The 22,519-nt window shown below is 38.1% G+C and overlaps 1 protein-coding gene across 1 annotated transcript; it reads right to left on the reverse strand.

Moving 5' to 3' along the window:
* On the reverse strand, positions 1-20,632 carry itga2.2 (integrin, alpha 2 (CD49B, alpha 2 subunit of VLA-2 receptor), tandem duplicate 2). Its single transcript, XM_031305702.2, has 30 exons — positions 20,484-20,632; positions 19,170-19,293; positions 16,576-16,685; positions 16,063-16,148; positions 15,345-15,459; positions 14,641-14,768; positions 14,378-14,526; positions 13,219-13,369; positions 11,812-11,977; positions 11,481-11,557; positions 10,615-10,753; positions 9,926-10,071; positions 9,684-9,827; positions 9,319-9,522; positions 9,077-9,207; positions 8,761-8,924; positions 8,327-8,478; positions 8,115-8,225; positions 7,714-7,799; positions 5,923-6,064; positions 5,515-5,598; positions 5,309-5,385; positions 5,130-5,213; positions 4,909-5,011; positions 4,479-4,589; positions 4,282-4,392; positions 3,261-3,374; positions 3,031-3,120; positions 2,659-2,775; positions 1-2,266 (listed from the first exon to the last, which is right to left on the reverse strand). The coding sequence occupies exons 1-30, from the start codon at positions 20,527-20,529 to the stop codon at positions 2,177-2,179; spliced, it is 3,552 nt and encodes a 1,183-aa protein (XP_031161562.2). The 5' UTR covers positions 20,530-20,632; the 3' UTR covers positions 1-2,176.
* Between the last annotated feature and the right edge of the window lie 1,887 nt (positions 20,633-22,519).

The raw sequence follows: 22,519 nt of genomic DNA on the forward strand, positions 1-22,519 counted from the left end.
AAATGTTCCAAGTTTTTATTATCAAGTCAAATAAATGTAAAATTCAGGACCTGTCAAGTTAATGACAATAGAAGGAAAAGTAAAAAGTCTTAAAAGTAGTTACAATGAAACCGATAGGTAACACTAAAGGTCTTTCAAAGTGCAAAACAAGGCAAACAGATATTAAATAATTTGCTATTACATCATTTTTGATTTACAACAACATTGTAGCAACTTGTGAGCAATCATCCCATTGTGGCATGGGTCAGTTGTTTGGCTGGAACTGCCAATCATCTGCAGGGAACCCAAGAGGGATGAATCTACAAATGTGTTCAAACACTTCCATTGTATCACATTTCATCGACCATTTCCACAAAGCTCCCTGCACACATATAGATAAAATCAAAAGGCTATTTCACAACACCGTAGTACATAAGTAATTGTGAAACAGAGCATTTCAATCATCAAATTCTATATCCCCTCCAACAAGAAAAGCTCGAGCCCAGGCTCCCCAAAAAATATGCTACTTATGAGAGACAAATAGCATACTCCATCTCGCCAGATCCAGAGAAATGAATGCTAAAGACTCTGCTGGGTGCTGGAGTTACTTGGCTCATTCAAAGAAAAAATATTCAGAAACACATTCCAACATAGTCAAGGAAAAAACTAACCTGACTGTGGGAGAACACGACAAATTAATTCAAGTTTGAGGGAAAACTTCAATTGTACTGATGTTTGGAAGGAAGTAGGGTTCCTTGCTGGGTCAGGTTAGGAGAGGGGACCAGAGAGGAGAGAAGAGGAGAAACACAATCCAAAATGGGTCATAAATTCGGGTGCATTAATTGATAGGGGTATGTAGTGTTTAAGTCATCAACAGAGCAGTGAGAAAATACTCCACAGTGCCAAAATGTCATCTATATCATGCTACCATCTAGTGGCAAAGCTGTGCCAATACAAATTTAGATCCTACAGGATTCACTTCACTCTCTCAAACTGCCTACTGTAAGAAAGAAAAAAAGATACAGATTAGGTGTTTTTAGGGAGTAAATTAACCTGGTTGGTGTTTTGGCAACCATCATGCACCATCTATGACTCTTTTTCTCTGTAGTGAACAATACTTGCAAATGGGGCACTGTGTCCTTTTGGCCTACAGATAAACATTATTAGAGCTGAATCAATTAGTTGATTAACAGAAAATGTATCTGCAACTATTTTGATAATCAATTTAATTTCCTTTGTCTTATTATGGCAGTAATGTAGGGTTTGGACAACAACAACCAATTTGAAATAATTCACTTTGGAACCAGGAAACTGATTTTTAAAAAACTATTTTCTGAAATTGAATGGGCAAAACCATAAATCGATGACTCAACAAATAACCAGCATATTATAAAAAACACAATATGCTACTAAAATATTCATACCTGACAAGCTGTTCCACTAGTGGTAAAAAAAAACAAAATATCATCAATATCACAAAAACCATCAATAACAATAACAACAACACTACCACAATTAGCTAGTCCATGGACCCATATCACCTCTAATCTTTTCATGTATTAAACACAATATGAAAGATCATTTTATCTTACAGTATATACAGTACAAACACAATGGAACAGAGGAATGACAGATTTCACTCTTTCCAGGATAGTTATTGTTTCCTGTTTGCATTTAAAATACTGATATCAATAGTCTTAATGCAAGAAAGTGCCAGAAGTGACTCTCAAGGCAGTTTATGCTACAGACTGTCTGATACAGTTTTGACAAATGAGCTATATTCAATATAAGATCGTTTGATCATTTTGCCCAGAAGTTGTCAAAACAAAAAGCAATGGATGAATTAGATCGCTTTACAGTGTAAAACTCAAAATCAATTTCAGAACAAGTATTGTATATGGTTCTGTCATGTTAGGATTCTTACAATTATTCAAAGTCAGTGCATAACAGCAAGTAGTCAATGTACAGGGCACAAAGCTTAAAAATAAAGACTAACAACAATAATCCTCTCTAAAAATGGACAGAGTATTGAATCCCAGTTATCCTCAAACTAAACAGCTTCCATTTTATTCAAATGTCCAACTTCCAGTGATTGAACTGTAGTCCATTTGTACTTTACGAGAACCAGTGACAAGTACCAGTATCCACACTGGAAACATTCCAGTGAAGAGAAAAGGCAGCGGGTTTTCTCTTCAGTTCATAGCACTTCGTCAACATGTGCGTGGCTCTGCGCGTCGTCATCGGCCTCCCTCTGAAGCTGCTGGTACTTTCTTTTGAAAAACCCAAACTAGAAAGTAAACAGATTCAGTTTAGACACAGTTGTAGTAGTTTTATAAAAAAACAAACTTAATCAATAAAACATGTGCAAGTATTTTACAAGAGATTCCAGTATATTGTCAATTTTCTGTAAGAGTATATCCATAATGCACATTACGTAGCCTATTTTCTTGTATCCATAATGCATACTGTATATACATTATGTTGCATAGTAGGTGATAATCAAATCAAGTTATCTTGTCAATCTATGCAGATGCACATTTCTATGATAACAAATCAGGTTTATTCCCCTTTCTCAACTTGGCAGAGGTAAACTGTTCATGCCTAAGCTATAAAAAAGTATCTACTCATGTTCCTCTCCATGTTGCTATTACTTTCACCATATTGTAAACAGACAGTTACCTTCCACAGCAGTCCAACAGCCAGAGCCAACAGCAGCAGTCCAGCAATGACGCTGCCAACTACCACTCCCACTGGAACGTCACCTTTTTCTCCAGGTTTACTGACAGTGACCACCACCTGGACAGCAGCAGCAGCAGCAGGACAGGAGAGGTCATTACATGGTCTGTCCCACTCAGATATGGCATGATTAACAAAAAATTCACTTCAGACTATGCCAAATGAATTTGGAAAAAAAAACAGGTCATACTTTTGCTGCAGTCACAATAATAAATATCACAAGGGCGTACGTTACAAATAAAATGTGTTATCATAATATCACAAGTCTCTTCCTTCTTCAATTAATTTATGTGAGACAATAAATCCAAATCTTACTGGCAAGTGTTTGTGGCTGATAATGAGCAGGTCGGGGTTGGCGGTCTCGACATCAACAGTGGAGGTCAGCTCGATGGTCTGATAGGTGGCCTATCATGACAGATTTATACAAATGAAAAGCATCTGTGTGAATTCATTCATCAGCAACATATAAGAGAATTAATGATAATAAAAGCAGACAAAACCACCAGACCAGTATTATAAAATGAATTATTAGTGAACGTATTTACCGAAATAAATGTTCCACTCCAGATCCTTGTTTTAACTTTCACAAAGTAGTCACTTTTTACTTCAGCGTCCTTGAGGATGCATTTTATATACTTGCATTTTGCACTCTTGCAGTCCTGTCAGTTAAAAAAACAACATAAACAAAAGGAAATAAATGTATATACTTAATATTTCAATTACTTAAAATTTCTTCTGCATTTGGGATATTTGAAAACAAACAAAACAATTATATTCTGCTATAGATAGTCAAAATTATATGAGTTAGCTAATTTATAGGTACAAGTACTTTACAAGTAAAGTAATTTACAAGTACAGTACAATATACATTCAAGTTATCATGTTCTATTTAACACACAAAAAAAGTTAATAACATCTGTTTATGCAGTTTGTAGCTTTATAAAAAATATAAAGCTACATGAATTATGCATCAAATCACAAATACATGGGAAAATGAAACTTTGATGAAAATTTATTACGTTATTATATTACATGCTGAATAATCTAGACTATATAAGGTACCTCATTGTGCAGATTTAGATTAGTGCATCACTAGTCTGGATCAACAGAAGTACATTTCCAGGATAATTGCCTAACATCCAACACGTGTTTCAGGCGCAGGAATGTCCCTCACTTTCCCATCTCTGTGTGTTGCTGTTCTCAAACTCTGTTTGCTTCGGGAAACAACAACAAACTTCGCGCAACATGCTGAAAACGGCAGGTTTGCTTGGTTCTTTCGGGGAATGATTGTAAAGATTTACAAAGAATGTGTTTACGTCATTTAGTCTCTAACTGGGACGTTTTGGGACCGATTGGTGGGAACTGCTGTGGACGAAGTCACGAAGTGGTGGAGCCAGACCTTACTCCACAGCGCTGTGGAGATAGGACTGGCAATGTGAGACTAGTGCATGACTAGCTTCTCTAAGATGCATGTTAAAATGTTACACGAGAAGCTGTCTCCAAAGAAACATCTCAGAAAGTTGACATGTATCAAGAGAAAAAAATGCAAAACATTAAATGACTGACCAGTTTCTCCATGCCTCTGAGACTCTCCTCAGAGAAGGACACTTTGTGGCTCTTCTCTCCGATCTTCAGAGGATCAACCAAGCCGCTGGAATCACAGCTGACAGCACCTCCCTACAGGTGGAGAAGCCTTGGGTCATTTATTCTATCGATAATTGACACACTCTGAATCATACAGTAAAAAGCAACTGAGTACTCACAGTTTGTGTGTCCACACTAGTAACATAGAGGAGCTGATTTCCACTATTAGTGTTCACTGGCAGAGCAATGTTCAGATACACGAGGTTGACGGGGAAGTTACTCGTTGAAACCTTTAAATACAGTTTGTTTTAATACGTTTTAAATATATATATATAATTAGAAATTAGATGATGATTTTTTTAAGGCAGATTTAATGTTACAATGTTACACGAGAAGCTGTCTCCAATCCCTCACAATCCCCTCCTTTCTCCCCACATGATCTGTATTATTATTGCGGGACAATCATAAATAGTGTGTGTGCGTGTGTGTCAGTGTGTGTGCGCGTGTGTGTGTGTGCGCGCGTGTGTGTGTGTGACAGAAAGGTGTGTCAGATGTTCGGTGTGAACAGACAATAAAGTTTTATCTTTTCTAATCTCTTATGTATTGCACCTTCACTGTAAAGTTAAACTCTGGGCCGATGTCATCTAGACTCGCCACCGTTGTTACCACGGGAACTGCAGCATCTGCCACGTAGAAATCGATATTTGATTGCCTAGGACAAAGACACCATAAAAAAACACTTTAACGTATTTGCCATCTTCAATTGTCAATTTTAGAGTGCGATTAAAATTTGAAAAAATTATGTTAAGGTGACAAAATAATAAAATCACCTAGATAAAACAATCCCTGCATCATATCGAACAGGAATGGATATGTCCACTTTGTTGTCTGCAGGTATTTCCTCTTTACCATCGCTGTAAAGAAAAAAAAGGTACAGAACATTATTACATCTCGATCATTTCATTAAGAGCCACAATTTTTCATTGAATTTCTAATTCATTCAGTGTACCTCTTGGCCTCAAACTTCACCTCGGCTCGGTTTTGCAACTGATCAAGATTGTAATCAAAATTAATCCGAAAATTCACCTGGAAATAAATAATAGGATGTTTTGCATTATTTACCATAATTAGTCAAACAAAGAATTTTGTATAAGCACATCAGTCCAAAATAGATGATATGCATGAAGATCTTTTTTTTTTTTTTTTTGCACTTACCTCTTGGTTTTGTTTTATTACTGGGTATCCCACTTGGCAGGTGACGGCTTGTGTTTGTGTTGAAGTGCATTTGACATCATCTGTCTGTAAATTTTACAGTTCAGAATAGTACATAACTGCTATATGGCTTTATTACAAATACATATACTAACAATACATTACCATAAGGCTGAACATCTTTTAGTTTTATTCAAATAATAACAGAAAAGTACAGAAACTCTTTTGTTTCTCGTTTTAGTAAGTAATAACGGGTTGGATTAATCAAAATTGTTTAATGATATGATAATGATGCATTTATTTAGTGTACGTGTGATTTGGTGACTGTTATGTTGCAAACTGCCTAAAAACTCTATTATCATTAGCATCATGTCAACTTAAACAGTTTTCATTGAAGACTCTTTTACTCACAGGAGGAAAGACGGAGGAGTAGTAGAGGTTGCTTGAGTAAGTGGCCAAGACCTGAGTGTTGTACGCGTTCTCCTTTTTGTTCTTCACGACGATTTCAAATGACAGTTCTCGGTTATTAGCGCTGACCAGAACGGGAGCTGAGCTGTAACACAAGAGCTCAAATTACTGTACTCTGCATTCACATGATTTCATTTGTGTGTGTCACAGATTAAAGGCGCATACTCACAGTAGGAGTGTTGTCTAATGAACAGAGGGACAGGAATAAAAAGGAATTTATTTATATTGTTTAAAAGATCTTTCTCTTTTTTTCCGTAACATCTACAAACACAGTAGAGGCATACAGTACCTAAATGTGAAGTTATCTAGATAAACACTATTGAATCTACCTCCACCTTAAAATGCACAATACAGTCTTTATATAGGAATGGATCACATGGCATTCCTTAAGATTGAGAAGCAAAAACAGAAGCATACACCCAAGTCTACAAATGTGAAAATGAATAGCAGCTGCAAAACCACAAAAGATCAAATGTGTGTGAAAGTGTTTAAAGTCTCTGAAAAATCCTTGTTCATATCCTTTCATCTAAGTTCATTCTTTGGGCACATATCACCTGAACTTTGTAAGTTCTTTCCAAGCTCACAATTCTGACCCGACCATTTTATGGGCTATAAAGTTGCTGTGTAAACTGAAAAACTCTAATTTTTTGCAGCTATTGGCAATTAAGAGAGACTCATAAAACAGAGAAAATAGAAAATAGTGTAATGGTTGTTAGGAGTTACCAGGGCATAACATTATATAGATATATTTAGCCAATTTTGTCTTCACACAATTCCTTTCTTTCTGTTATATAAATGTGTACACTATTAGCTGCCTTTATGTGACACTATAACTATTTCACACTTGTCGTCATGATTTATAGCCCTGCTAGGAAAATACAGGGCTTTGAGGATGGTAGTGTAGACGGTAGTGCTGAGTACAGCCTCCAGGAGCTGCTAGAGGGGCTAGAGGTACATAGTCCTGTTTAAAAATATGTGATAGAAACAGTGAGAATTATCATTATAGTCACTGACTTTGACTGTAAGAATCAGTTTCACAACTTCACATCAAAAGATTCAAGCCCCAGAAAGGTAAGTCTTCATAACATTACATATTCAGGTCCAACAATCAAAAGTTAAAGTTCAGAAAAAACATACTTTATTCTCTCTAGTTTTATATATTAAGAGTTTAACACATAAACCCTTGGTTACTTCATTGTCTTTTTCAGAGCTGCACCACCCAACTGTCGTCAGCTTCTGATTAAAATATTATTACATTCTTACTGGTTGACGGACGTACAACATAACTTCACCTTTCATCAACAGAGCTCTACCCAGCTCAAACTTGTGAGAAGAGCACAGATTAAAACATAAATACAGAAATATATCATGTAAAAGAATCAAAAGACTGGTTTTTAAGCTTATAGTAAGAAGCGGATTGAGAAAATAGGCCCTCAGGACCTGTAAGATAAACGCTTATCCTCGTTTCACAAATGACTCATAGTACAGAAAGACATTGTCTTGCCAGAGCTTGTTCTCTCACGCACATCATTATTTCTACTCTCAACATTATCCCTGAATGAACAACAACAAAATTCTTTATCCTGAGGATACCATCATTAAATGAAACCATGAAACAGAGCATATCTTCTAAAGAGTATATTATACATATAAACTGTATGTTGTACGTGTAACGGACAGCAGGTATGACATGTTACATCTTGTTCTACACACAAACAGGTCAGTGATTCTCACCTGGACGCCTTTGTGTCTGTCTTCACACTCAGCACCAGATCACTGACACACACGTCATCAGAGCCGCAGTCTTTTGTGAAGGGGATCTGAAACAATAACATTATATTACTATACTATACTACCTATATACTATAATTACGTTAACATTGTACAAAAACATAACATTCTTCAAAGGCTGTATTTTCAACAGATGCCTATTCTTCTAGAATCTCTATACATAAAGGAAATGTATTATATTTTACTGCATTTGGTGAACTTTAATCTTGTTGGTGAAAAACACACAGTGTGTAAATCTGAGAGCTTGCGTCACCTAATCTGTTTCCTGTAGACCTTTGAAGGAAAAAGTCTATAAACAAATAAACCCAGATTCAGAGATACCATGTATTGTATCGGTCACTTACAAAGAATTCCCAGGCACTTTCAGAAAACACGTCGAGGACGGGGTTCACATCTGCATTCTGCTGCTCGATTTCTACTTTCAGACTGAGGGAATTGACAAAGTCTGGTGCCTCCTGTTGAAGAACCAACACATGAACAAATACGTAAATATGAAGTAATTTCTCTACAAGCCTCATCATTGAAGACTGCAAAACAAATGATTTTCATCCATTACCTGAACATAAATCTGGTAGTCCCGACACAGGGACACAGATGATATTTTTGCCTTTTCTGTGAGGAAGCGTTCGTTGTTTTTAGTGAACAGTCCTCTTGACGTCACTCGTGAAGCCTGCAAGTCCGCATCCAGAGTCAAAGTGTAGGATATATCTAAAAGAAGAAGAGTACAATGTTTTATTTTTTTGTAAAAACTATTAAGAGTGGTTTTTCAACATCTTTCAGGAATAGTATGACATTTTGGAGAAAAAATTATTTCTTGTTGAGAGTTAGAGGAGAAGATTGATACCCCTCCCAGACATGAGAGTGGTATTGGTCTTCTCATCAACTCACTGCAAGAAAGCAAATAAAGCAAAGCGCATTTCCCAAAAACTATTACTTTAAATAACAGGAATGTACTTATTCTTGAGAAGCCTAACAGCTAATCAGATTTACCAATGGGTCCAACAGGGTTCTTGGGCCTGAATGCAGCACTGAAACAGAGGCTAGTGCTGAAACATGAAAGCTTGCGTCCATTAATGTCACAGGGTTTGCTGAAAATGTTGATTTTATTGGGGTTGAAAGAAGCTTTAGCCGAGACAGACGCCACACCTCTGGACCTGGAAACCAAGTGGAACTTTAAATTATCACCAGCCTTGCAGATTCTATAAATAATGGGATAATTTACTGAACTTGATAAAAATAATACAATGTGGCAAATCATTACATAATTTTTAATCATTCACAGTTTATTACACATTGCCTTACTTACCAGAGCTGCACCACTTTGCCATATGCACCAATGGAAATATCAGGGAGAGTATCATCATTCAGATCCAGGTAGCTATCCAGGGACCTTCCAAAATACTGCAATTGAGGATCCAGTTTGGAGCCAGAGATTCTCTGAAACAGATGATCAACAATGATGATCGCTCTCATTATTACAAAGTTTAATGAACTAACTGATATACATTAATTATTGAGAGACAGTCAGTTATTCATTTCTCTCCGTACCTGTGAGAACTGTTTGTTTAATGCCTTCAGCTGCCCGTTGTAGATGTAGATGACACCTTTTCCTGTGTCTTCTAGTGGGGATCCTACTACAACATCATTGTAACCGTCGAGGTCCAGGTCAGGAACGGCAGAGATGGCCATCCCAAAACGTGCATTCTCAGTTGGGGGCGGACCGTTGAGGAATCCTTGCTCGTTCAGTATACCCTTCAGATCATAAGACAGGGAACATATGTGGCTGGTGGAGCTACACGTCATGCTACACTTCCTTTAAATTCATGAAAACTACAAATGTAATCCAGCTTTGAGAATATCTCTTTAACTTTTCTTACAGTACAGTCAGTGTATAACATGTTCCTCATGTTTACCTTGGTGACAGAGAAGAGGTAGACCCTGCCTTCCTCTCTCTTTAGATCGCTCATGAACATGGGCGCACCAACCAGCAGGAGGTCCGTCACCCCGTCTCTGTCCACGTCCAGGGGGCACAGGACACTTCCAAAGTATGACCCAATCTAGGACAATTGCCAGCTGTTTACTGATGCCGAGTTAAATTTGTTTCTACATATGTTTTTGCGGAAAATGTGAATACCACATAATCTAATATCACTACCTGTTTTCCTCTTTCTGAGTCTATGATGGCAGATTGCTTTTGGGCATTGACGGTGTACACGATAACTTGTCCAGAGTGGTTGGAGCGAGGTGCACCAGCCACAAAGAATTCTGTAGACCCATCGCTCAGTGTGGTGACAGAATAACCTGGAAATTACAACAAATAATGCATGTTACTAGTTGACATACATCTGAACTAAGTACATTTAATTTCATTGTACAAGGAAACTTGTTTTTAACCGTGAAAATGACAATAAATGCTTTGACTTTGGAGCTTTGACTTGACTTACTAAAGAACTGTACTCTGCTGTAGAGTATTTGATTATTTTTTGCTACTTTTACTTTGCTACATTTCAGAAGGAAATATTTTACTTTTTACTCCATACATTTATTTGAAAGGTATAATTACTAAAATACTAAAATCATGAAATATACCAGGACAGGAAAGGGAGATATGGTGTGATGTTAAAAGTACTTTAAATGTGAACTATCTGATGATGTCGACTTATTTCTAAATTTCAGTTATCAGGGCACAGGAAACATACTGGCTTTAACTATGTAGCATCTGCTACTCAGTATAGAATGATCAACATCCTTGACTCCTATTCATGAATTGTTTCATGCAAAGATTTAAAGTAACAGAATCAAAACTTAGTCAGATAAATGCAGAAGACAACTGTAAACTCATACCCAGTAATGAGCTGTGGTTTCTGTCTTGAAGGGTTCCCTCAAAGGCTGAGAAAGGGAGAATGTCTACTTTTGACCCTGTTTGATGGACGACAGTCCCGCTCCAAGCGTAGGCTCCCACTGCTCCCAGCATCATCACATCCTTAAAAAGCACAGGTCAAAGACCAGTCAACAGATACCAAATACTACTGTAGATCACAGCATTCATATTTTGTCTGGGATGCTCTACTGAGTTTTCCAGTAAATACCACAAATGGATAACATTCTGAGAACAGAACAGATTCTAAATGTCGAAAAAGGCAACCGCCTAAGTTACCACATCAGACTGGTATAGAAAAATGCAGCTTCCGCTTTCTTTTTAGTGAGTACGCTGCATTGGTACAGCAGGAAGGCTGTGGTGAAGGGGTTGTTGGTTCCCATTATTCACCAGTCACCACTGTCACTTCAAACTATGTTCACATATGGTATTTTGATAGCTGTTATGAATAAGGGCTACTTTACTGCATTTAGTTATTATCATAAATATTTTCGTAGCTTTGATAGTTGAAACTGGTGGCCATCCATCAACACACTGCTTTGGCCAAATACAGTACATGCGAGCGCACAAAGCAGGCACTGTACTGTAGAATACCATTTAGCAAGAATATTGCTGCTGTAATATCTTTCCAGAGGTGTAAAAATTCTCTCAAAGAAGTACCATCGGATGAGCCTTCAAACTGGATTTCTTTTATCTTATTTCACACTGCCACAAGCAACACACAACCATTACATGTTCTGCCGCAGTGCTTTTGCAAGTTTGAGTGTAAAAAACATGTCAACTTCCTTTGTCACAATTGATAGAAAAGACAGTACAAGACAGTGCTCTGTACCTGTTTGCTGGAGTAGTGAGCACTGAATCCGACCTGGGACATCTCCATCTCGAAGTTGCCCATCCCTTTTCCAGTGCCTGTGTGGGAACAGAGCATCATGTTAAAACAAGGATAAAAAACAATGGAGCAGATCAAGAATCACACAAACGCAAGATGTGTATAAAAAACACATTTTCTCTTTGATCTCTCTTGGGATCTTCAGCTATGACAGACATGTTGTGACAAGCTTGAATACGTTTCTTGGAAAGAGTGTATGAATGAACATGCAGTGTCAAGTAAATTACACATACAGCCTGTGCAACAACATGAAGGGAAAAAGAATAATATGCACCTTCTATGTTGAAGATGCGGCTCCCCAATGTTCCAGCAATGGTGGAGAGGGCCGCCTCTTCCGACACATTGAAGAAGTATTTCTCTGTGGGCAGACTGGCAATGGATTTGATTTCTTTTATCAGGTTGTCTGTGTTGATGTTGTTTCTGGTGTAATAACCCAGGACCTAGAAAACACCACAAATTCAGGATTGCAAAGAGGAAAAAGAGGTCTAGGTAATTACACTGGCACATCAAACTGCAACTCAATCAGAAATGTATGCAATATAAGCTTTAGGCATAGTCATTTTAGTTTATTTAGTTTATTTCTGTAATTTCCACTATTAATTTTGAAGTAGCGATAAACCAAAGCATATTTTTGCTGACTGAAAAGGTGTAGGCTGAAGCTTAAAGGCTGATTTAAGCTTCTGCGTTAAATCAACGCCGTGGGTACGTATGTAGGTATGTGGAGATACCGACCCTACGCTGGACCCTACGCCGGACCCTACGCCGGACCCTACGCCGGACCCTACGGTTTGGTAGCATTGCATTTCCCCCCGACTCATTTCCGGGTTCTCCTTCTCCTTAAACAACATGAAATCATGGAGAGGGTTAACTTTTTACTGTTAAGATTTCCCACCGTGGTCACAGGGGAGACACTTTGTTTCTCTCACTATGCCTCTCTAGAGTCCTCGCTCCAAAGCTAATCACCGTCACTCTCTCACTCACTCTACCACACACTCCCCATGCACACACACATGCCGGCCCTGCTTTTCTCTTAAAGAGATTAGCGCACACACCAACTCACAAATACAAACTTCAGGCCACTTTCGTAGGCTACGGCGAAAGCTCTACGTGGAGCCTCCGCAGAACCATAAATCAGCCTTTAGCTTATTATCCCTACCCTTTTTAAATTATATTTTTATTATAATAAGTTTGTACAGCTCCATTTAGATTTATACAAAAATACATGTATATTATACATACCACAAAAGCCCCAATCAAGGATTAATTTACATACTAGTGTTCATACCTCAGTTGAATATTTGTTAATCATCATATTTTTGTATTACACATTTTCTTTTTCTTTTTTAAACTATTCCACAAATTACGTCCTTTGACCGAATGTTATTTATTTTGCATTGGATTTAATATTTTTTATTGTAAACATGCAAAATCCTCCTAGTCCATACTGACTCATTCTAATTTGGAAAAAATTCTGAATACAGTCTGGAAGCATCTTATTTTTTCTTTATACATTTATTGTGCAGTTAGTCCACCAAATCTCTAAATTTGAGAGCATGTGAGAATTTAACAAGGCCATCCAATGCTACTGTATGCAATCAGCAGGCATCATTCACATCTACAATGATAACTAAAAATGATGAAATAGTAAGTAATTGGTAGTAAGTGGCAGATCATTACTTACAGCGATACCGAAACGGGTGATGCCTTGTCTCTCACATTCGGCAATAACTGTATCTCGGATATTCTCGTCGTGAGACTCCCCATCAGTGACGACCACCAACACCTTGGCAGCACCTGGTCGACCGCCGTTACTTTGATGGAATCCCGACTGACTGAAGCGAGCAGACACAGTACTCTTTGTGGTTTTATAATAAAACAACATCAGTATAACTTTAATCAGGTAATAATGAAACAGACAGAAAGAGTAACAGACAAATAATAAGAAAAACTTATGTACTGAACATTTGTTTTTTTTTAGTACAAGGCCTGCAAATTGTCAAAAACGTCCAACAAAATGCATTTTCAATTCAAAATGGCTGACTTCCTGTTGGAAGTAGAGTATGGCTCCAAGAGGCTTTTTTGTAAGACTAGTCATGATACATATGCCAAATCTCTTATATTTAGGTCAAACTAAGAGCAGGGGCTACCTTATTTAAATTTTGTAGGGGGCGCTATCAAGCTAATTGCCACGCCCAAGACCGAGACCCCCATGATATGTAAATTTCCATCACTTCTGTTAAGGAGGGTTCAGTTTTAGAGGTTGATTGCCATCGTCATGGGGCATCAGTCAGAATGCATAGGAAAAGCCACAGAGAAGTTCAGTCCATTCAATGAAGATTTATTCAATAAAGGTGGTGAGGCAAATGATAATGGATAACACAACAGGATAGAACAGAACACAGACAACCACACATGGGTTGGAGGATCAGCTGCCACCCCATGTGAAGGTGTAGAAAAGAGTGACTGAGAGGGAGTGCAGTCTTTAAATAAGGAGTGACCAGGTGAACTCAATCAGGTAATTAGGGTGGAAACAAAAGCCAATCAGTTGTGAAAACAGGGGAGGAAAGGAAGTGAGGTAAGTGTAGAAAGCAAGTGTCAAAATAAGATAAAAATAGGAATCTTTAGTACAACTTCTGATAAGTGTGCAAAGTCTCATAACTGTTTGAGCATGTTTAGCCCCTCAAAAATGGGTTCCTTCATTCATTCATTTGGGTTAACAATAATAAACTGATGATGTTGGTGCTCGGGCCTTAATAATAAAGCTATCAATCAAAACATCAAACATATAAGTAAATAAATAAACAGATATGCATAAAAGGCAGTTTTACTGTAACACCAACCTGGCATATTGGATCGCATGGAAGGTATTGGTAAGCTGACCATACATTTGTGTGATTCTGGACGTTGCATCGATCAACGTAGCTTTGGTTTTATACTCGTTTAGTCTGATTTGAATCTTGGGATCAACAGCATACTGAATGACGCTGACCTGGCACAAGAAATGGTGTGATAAAGCAGAAAGCTGTCAGTAATGACCACAAGATCATCCCCTGCTTTATCTCTGCTTTCATTTCCTTTTTTGTCTTTTGAAACATGATGTCACCTGTGTGTTTTTGGGCCCGATGTCAAGTGCAGGTATTAATTTCTTGAGGAAGGAGACCATTGGATCCCAAGGATAAATGCTGTTGGAGCCGTCCAAAACAATCACGATGTCCATAGGCCCTCCACATGCTAGAAATGTCATGAGAGTGGACATAATTATACATTTAAGCAGAAGTGAATGAATAGAACTGATGTCAGTATATTTCCTCCCTTCCCTGTAGCACAGAAATACATTTTTACCATTTTGCAGTCTTAAATCTTGCCTAAGATAGGACATATATAGCATTTTAGTTAGTTGCCTTTTTCATGTGGTAAAGTGGCTGCAAGCAGAGACACTTTCTTCTTGGTGGGTTCAAAAAAGCTCCAACATTTAGGAATTAAAAGTAGCTGATGAAAGGCAGAGCACTGATGAGCCATGTTATTAAAACAATCTACACCCAGCAGACATATAATAACTAAAATTGGAAAGAATAATTCAAACTTCGCCAGGTCTTGCATTAGAATTGTTGCTGTTTCTAAGCCAACTCTAATGATGGTGGCATGATGGCATGAACACATATACATTGTAACTGTAACTGACTGTAAGTCACTGTGATTTATACTATTCTGATATGAACTGAAGCCTGTCATGAAAGATATCTTACTATATACAGCTCAAAATATATTTGATATATATTTGATATTGTATTAAAAAAAAAATCTTACTCTGGACGGCAGGAGAGAAGGCAGGTTGAGGTTGAAAGAGGGGGCTCATTTTTGCACATATTCCTGGGTAGAAGTCCTGATCGCCACAGAGCTGTCCCCAAAGAGGACCGCACATCTGTATCAGATGAGAGGAGACTTCATGGAAAGTTTGTCACTGCCTTTAAAAGCTCCCAATAAAGTATTATGTCTGAGTTTAATAGTGAATTAAATTGTTAATAACTAATTATGAATTAAATTTAACTTATATTAAACTGTTTGTAGTGTTAAAAAACAAAAATGTGAAACCTGCAACACAAGTAGTTGTGCAGTGGATTGGCACTACTTCCTGCTTCAGTAATTCATTTACCGTAGCTAAGCCACTGACACTTCCTTCCACCTATATATAAGATTTGTATGTAAATTTCAAAGGAAAATATGATTTCACCGGTTACTAACTAATCAGAGTATGCTCATCTTTTGATTACAATATTTCAGACAGGACTTTAAGGCTGTGTTACTAAACATGTATTTTTATGAATATGAATATTATATAACATTATGAGTACTCCATTAATGCAAGTAACATAATAAATGACCAAAAATAAAGACAAGAAATAGATTTAGAAATATGTACTATTTCAGGTTAAAAAGCAAAGATGTAATCTGCAAGTCTCTGAAATAGCATGATTTCCTTTCTATCCTTAGTATAAAAACCCACGCAACACGCAAACACACATACCATCAAACCTGCAGGCATCCGGGTAAGAGTCAAACCCAGGCACATGTTGTCATTGATGTTTTTAACATCTGGAATACTAACAGAATCTGTGGATAAGGTGGCAAAGAAAACAAATGAGCGCTTACTGTACATTAAAGCAGCCATATTATGCTCATTTTCAGGTTTATAATTGTATTTTAAGGTTGTACCAGAATAGGTTTACATGGTTTAATTTTCAAAAAACACCATATTTTTGTTGTACTGCACCGCTCTCTCTCACTGCTGCAGATCCTATTTTCAGCTGGTCTCTGTTTTAGCTACAGAGTAAGACCTCTTTTCTTCTTCTTCTTCTGTACTAACTTCGGTCAGTTACAAGTCAGGATTAGCTGGGAGACTTCTAAATGAGGGCGCACATGTAAGTAGTTCTTTTGTAGATTATGGTGAACTTGTGTGTGTTGTAGCAGTGCTTTGCTATTGAGAACGAGGTAGCATGCTAGCGTTAGCTAGTCACAAAAAAAAAACACCAAACCTTACCTTGAAGATTGAGCTTGTCACAGCTGTTTCTGGACCCTGAGACTGGACACTTGTAAACATCCCCCTTCCTGTTTCCACTGAAACCACTCCATGGGGCACTAATGAGGAGCCTACAGAAAACAATAATACCCATCTCTTCCCCATTCTCATACACATGCAATAAGAGTCATCTCTAAATGTGTTGGTGTAAAGTGCAGGACCAGCTTTACATACAGTAGTTAAATGAGACTCATCCAATTAGTTTGATGCTCTCTCTATATTTTAACTTGTAATAACAAAAACAAAAGTAATTCTACAACTTTATGTAAATGTTAAAATAATATAGGAACCAAACTTTACTTCAGTAATCTCTGGGTGAATTGTAATACAAAAGCAATACAAAATATACAGAAACATCAGTCTGTAACAGTATAGGTTTGTGTGGTCTTGTTCTTCTGAGCAAGTGCCAACAAGACAGCCGAGTCATTCCTCTAACGTTTTAAAAAACAGCAAACAAGATTCTACGAGTTCACACAGAAAATAAAACTTCAAACACTTTTCCCCAATTAATAGAATTCAGATGCTTGAAGCTGTTAAATCCAGAACCAACAGTAATAGAAATATGTAAATCCCAATACTGCTATAAGACTGACCCCGGACTTCGACCCAACTTCAAGACAGTGTCATTTCCTCCACAGTGTCAAACAAGGCACGAGAAGTGGGACACACCATTCTTCTTCATTAGTTAAGGCACAGGACACAGGATGAAACACTGTTTCTTCCTCTAGTAATGTGGAATATAAGGTCAGATACAACTATCAGATCGCTTCCTCCAGTTACGCAAACGGGACACTCCTCCAAACAAGACAGTGAGTAACTCTATGTTACTCTATGTCAACTCTACTGTGACTCAGTGCACAACATCCAGACATCACTGAGAAGCCTAGTTACTATTTAACTAAATGTTACAAATGGCTAAGAGGCTCTAAACTGGCCGCCGTCAGACACCGCCTACCAAGAGTCTGGGTCTGTCCGAGGTTTCTTCCTAACAAAAAAAGGGAGTTTTTCCTTGCCACTGTCGCAATAGCTACTGCTAATGCTTGCTCTTGAGGCAACCACTGTAATAGTTGGGGCTTCGTAAAGTACAGAGTTTGGTCTAGACCTACTCTATCTGTAAAGTGTCTCGAGATATCTCTTGTTATGATTTGATACTATAAATAAAATTGAATTGAATTGAATTAAACAGGACAGGAATGTTTGTGTGACACAATCATGCAGACTGTAGAACCTCAAAAAAATGAGCACCAAGGGATTTTTAAGACTACAGTTTCTACAATTTACCCAGGATGGTGTTAGAAGATTCAACAACTTATCTAGCTCTACTTGTCAGTAGAGCTAGATAAAATTGATTTTTTTAAAACTCCTAAATATTGGTATTGGCCTCAAAAATCTAGTATTGGTTGTGCTAAACTTAACTGATATAACGGACTAAATCCATTTCCTGACAGTCTTGTAAATGAAAGGGGTTGGAGGACTTTGCATGCCATGCTAGCGGCTCTGTGAGGCTGTACTCAGGCACACTGGTGCTTTGACGTACAGTAAATGCTAACAACGGTATGCTAACATGTTCACAATTCAGTAAAAACCACAAATGTCAACCTTGTGGTAGTGCTAGAGGAAAAGGCAATGGATGATATATCTGTTCCAGTCTGGACCAACGTGGACTGAGCAGCCGACTGACAGATTAACATTGCTATCCCCAGAGCCAGCTAAAAACAGGTGGTGTACAACAGTGTTTAGCAGACACACAGCCTGTTGAACCTTGCAATGCATCAAGCAAAAACCCATGCAATTTTCATTCCCTTCAGTAAAAACACAAAATGATACAGCTGAACTGGCCACGAATGAAGTGTGATGGGTTTGTTTAATCATGATGTCTGTTGCAACAAACCAGTGACTAGGTCACAATTTGGAAAGAGAATGAAACCTGGGCTCTATGTTGTAAACAGCACAGGCTGGTAGTGGTGGTAGTGTAACAGTAAGGACAGTTGATTACATGCCACAGAATACCTAGACACTACTGATAATCAGCTTCATCTCTATACAGCAACAGGCCTTCATTTGCACTATGGATACTTCTACCAGGAAAATTCTCCCTGACGTGACACAAATGCACATATCATTTCAAAAATTCAGAAATATGACAGTTGGTGTAGGCTACACAGCTCAGCTGTCATGCACACAACTGTTTGAAACTCAGTCAGTATGGACCAAGATCGAGCATGTCAGGCACCTTATTGAACCTGGAATTCAGCCCGTTCTGGTGTACAGGCTTGTACTAAGGAAGTTTATCTATAAAAGTGGCCCACTGAATGTGTATCTGCAGCTTATTTTCTCTAGAGTTAACTGCTCTCTGCATTATATGTATATACCCTGGGGTTGTCATGTCATCTTCCTCAAATTTAAAAATTTTAAAGAGGTGGCAAAGAAATATCAACTAAATAAATGACACCGCTTGAAAGCTACAGCACCTGAACGGACAGGACACAGTTTGTGATGGAGACATGAACAATGTACTCTAGGACTCTAAGACAATGAAACACTTAAATCTATACCATTTGCCTTCATGGTTTGTCGCTTGTTGGATTGTGTAGCCAAACTCTTCCGCAGCTGGTCCGCTGAAAATCTTGGCACCTGCAGTGCCGACGTTGAAGGCCTGTGAGTTACAGATTCTGTCAGCTGGTGAAGGAGAAAGACGAAGTTGCATGACAGTGACACTGATCAACGTCGTATAAATCTCTTTACTGATAATAATCAATAATCAAACAGTTGTACCTACTATACCTACTATAAACACTTCCAATTATATCATCTTTGTTTTGCATTTTTTTTTATTTGTGTATCTAAAATTATTATCCTGACTCTGCTTGTTTATGGGAGAGAGGTTCGATGTTTTATCTCCAGTAACACTTTAAGCCATCCTGACTTCCTCCTTTGAGTCAAGTGGGTGTTTTTTGTGGCTGAATCACATACGTTCATAAACCACATCAGCTTGACTCATGAAGTCAAGGCAACTTACTAAAAAGCTTTACAACACATGAAGGTCATTCTATTCACAAAGTGTTGTTGTTAATAGTCGTTGCTCGTCCCGAAACACTGTGTTTATCCACAATCCACCCTCAAACACAGTCCTTTTGAGTCCCCTCAGGACATGGAATTTGTTTGTCTTCCTGCAGAATCAGAGCCACAAGCCCATACAGGCCGAGCTCAGCTATCAGCCTGCCTGAGGGGAACCTCTATCAGCAGGCAGAGGAATGTGGATGGGTACTGGATTCGACAGACATTCACTTGCACAGCCTCCTGCTGCCACGCCTGTTTACCTGCAGCACAAAGTAGCACTTTGCCTCCTCTTGGGCTTTGCAAACCCCAGAACACATTAACATTTCCTTTCATTTCAAAAATGGGGTAAATGTGCATATACTGTAGGAGAATAATTCAAAGTCTCTGGCTGGCTGCTGTTTAAAAGCTTCCACAGGTTACTGAGCAGAAACCTGTGAGGCACAGTAAAACAATCTATCTGGTCCTATTTAATCCATGTGGGTCGACTTTGGATCGTGCATCGTTGGCAGAGGAAGAAACACTGCAGGGTGATGAGAAATCTATTTCAAAACAAAAGCACTTCATTTACGTCATTAAGTAAAATACTCTCTCTGCTGCTCTTCGGGCGTATTTAAGGTGTAAGAAAACATTTAACAATAACATTAAAAGCTATAACGAACGACTTATAAACCTTACCGACTCCACTCTTATGAAAACGATATAAAACTCTCGCTATTTGTGGCGAAAAGATATGCCGTTTTACTCTTTGCGTGAGAGAATGGTGAAAGAAATAACACGTTCAAAGTCCAAATAACATGTTCAATACTTACTAATGACTACTATAGTGAAGAAGAAATGCCCCCAGAAGATCTCCATCGTTGTCTTTATTCCATTTGTATGAGGTGATTAAATGCAGCCGCCGCACTTGTTAAAGTTGTGTCTGCGCAGCGCGGAGACTCAGTGGTGACGCACCGGACACGCTTTCTAAATAAGGACTTGCGGGCTCTGCCTCTTACCTGCCGATCCAAACTTTGACCCAAGTATTGTCATAGGGTGTGAAGTGAAGTGTGTAATAACGTCTGACTGGGTAAAGGCGATTGGGACACATCCTGTAGCTTAAAATCCAGTTGAGATCAGAACTGAAAAAGAGCCTCAGACAGATGAATGTCATCACAAGTTTAAAGTCCAAATCATGTAATGTTACTGCTTAAGGTGAACTCTAATCTAAATTAAAATTGAAGCAAAAAATAATAAGAAGTCCACACCCATCAGCCTTAATTTAATTCTCTTTTAATCGCCATTCCAAAGCCACATCACGAGTGGACAAACAACACTTAAATCAACAGATGTCAAATAAAAAATACACATCATCAAGTAACGTTCAACAATTCGAGACTAGTTGTCTCATCTCTAATCATCCTGAACCCTATAGCCTACTTTCTGTATTTACAACTCATTACAGAGCAGAAACTTATGGTTGAGACAAGAATAATAACACATTTAGAATATGAAGAACCTATAAACTGAAGCCCAAACAATAGAAAGTCTATTATGAGAGATGTTAGAAGAATGACCAAAGCCTTTTTCCTTCACTGGAAAACAATGATGTAAGACATTTCATATGTGCTCAGGAAATGGGCAGGATGGTGAATGAGTTGAAGTATATTTAATTTTCAATGAATGCATTTTGGAAAGAATAGCTGGTGTTTGTTGCTTAATACTCAGACAGATTATTACACTATCTGATGTCATATTGTTTGGTTAGCAAATAACTCAAGATGTAGTTACTGTAAGTAACAATTTCAATATTATCATTAAAAGGGAAACTCCACTGATTCTAGACATAAAGTTTAGTCATTGCAGGTGGGACTCAGCCTGTGAAAACTATTGTATGATGGTTTCTGTGGCTCTGGAGGAAGTCTGAAAAAATGACCCTGATGATGACATCATCATCTCAGCTACAGCTTTTTAACAGAAAGCCTGCATTGTGAAATGGGGTTGTGGAATTTGAAAGATGTGGGCACTTAGCAGGCAGGAAGGGTCAAACTAAAATATGCTAAATTGGTTGCATTATGGGAAATATAGGATCCAGCACTTTTTGAGCTTGACACATAAAAGGGAGTAACATTCTGGATATCTCGGCCTCAGCTGCTATACGATTTTTAAAATGTAACCTTCACTTACTTCACAGAGAGTCAAGCTGTCTTGCAGGAATCACACTCACACAGTTACACCAGGAAGCTGCCCACTACAGTCTGATCTGTTGGCCACTAAGCAGCTCGATTAGAGCAGTTGGGAGTAAAAGGCCTCTTTAAATCCCCTGTTCAACCATTTTTAACATCATGCAACACTCCTTTTACAGGATAACACTAGTGGTTATAATTATGCCATTTAGTTATTGAACACAGTGTGGTATTGCTTTGAAAGGTCACTGGTGTCCTAATAGGCTAACAGTTCTACTAATCACAGTCTTATTACCTCCCCTTGACTTGGACACAGCTAGTTGGAAAAGTGATGACAGTCAGAGCAAAGAAGCACAGCAACAGTTTTTGGTGTAAAATCTGAATTTGACTGAACTCACATCATACAGGGAGTCCAAGGCAACTTAAAGACTTAATTATGTTGTCTAATTAGATTGAACTTATTCCATACAGTAGGATAATAGTATTATCCTACCCTCTTTCTTTTGCCTAGATGCGTTTTGGTGCTTCTGTGTTGCCGTCCTTGCTTAGACCAATGAAATTACTGACTAAAAACAAAGTTGAACATCATTAGCTATCTCCACCCTTCGGTCAAATCTTAAATCACAGTTATGAACTTAGGCGTACCCTATAAGTTGTCAAACTTTATGCTTTCATATCATCAA

Source organism: Sander lucioperca, chromosome 2 (assembly GCF_008315115.2).
Source record: "Sander lucioperca isolate FBNREF2018 chromosome 2, SLUC_FBN_1.2, whole genome shotgun sequence".
Lineage (NCBI taxonomy): Eukaryota > Metazoa > Chordata > Actinopteri > Perciformes > Percidae > Sander > Sander lucioperca.

Excerpts from the sequence above, each read along its gene's own strand:
- itga2.2 (XM_031305702.2), bottom strand. The coding sequence starts at position 20,529 with ATGGAGATCTTCTGGGGGCATTTCTTCTTCACTATAGTAGTCATTA. Across the intron at positions 9,523-9,683 it reads ACCTCTTCTCTGTCACCAAG|GGTATACTGAACGAGCAAGG; the intron begins GTAAACATGAGG and ends TATGATCTGAAG. Across the intron at positions 5,012-5,129 it reads GCAGGGATTGTTTTATCTAG|GCAATCAAATATCGATTTCT; the intron begins GTGATTTTATTA and ends TCTTTGTCCTAG.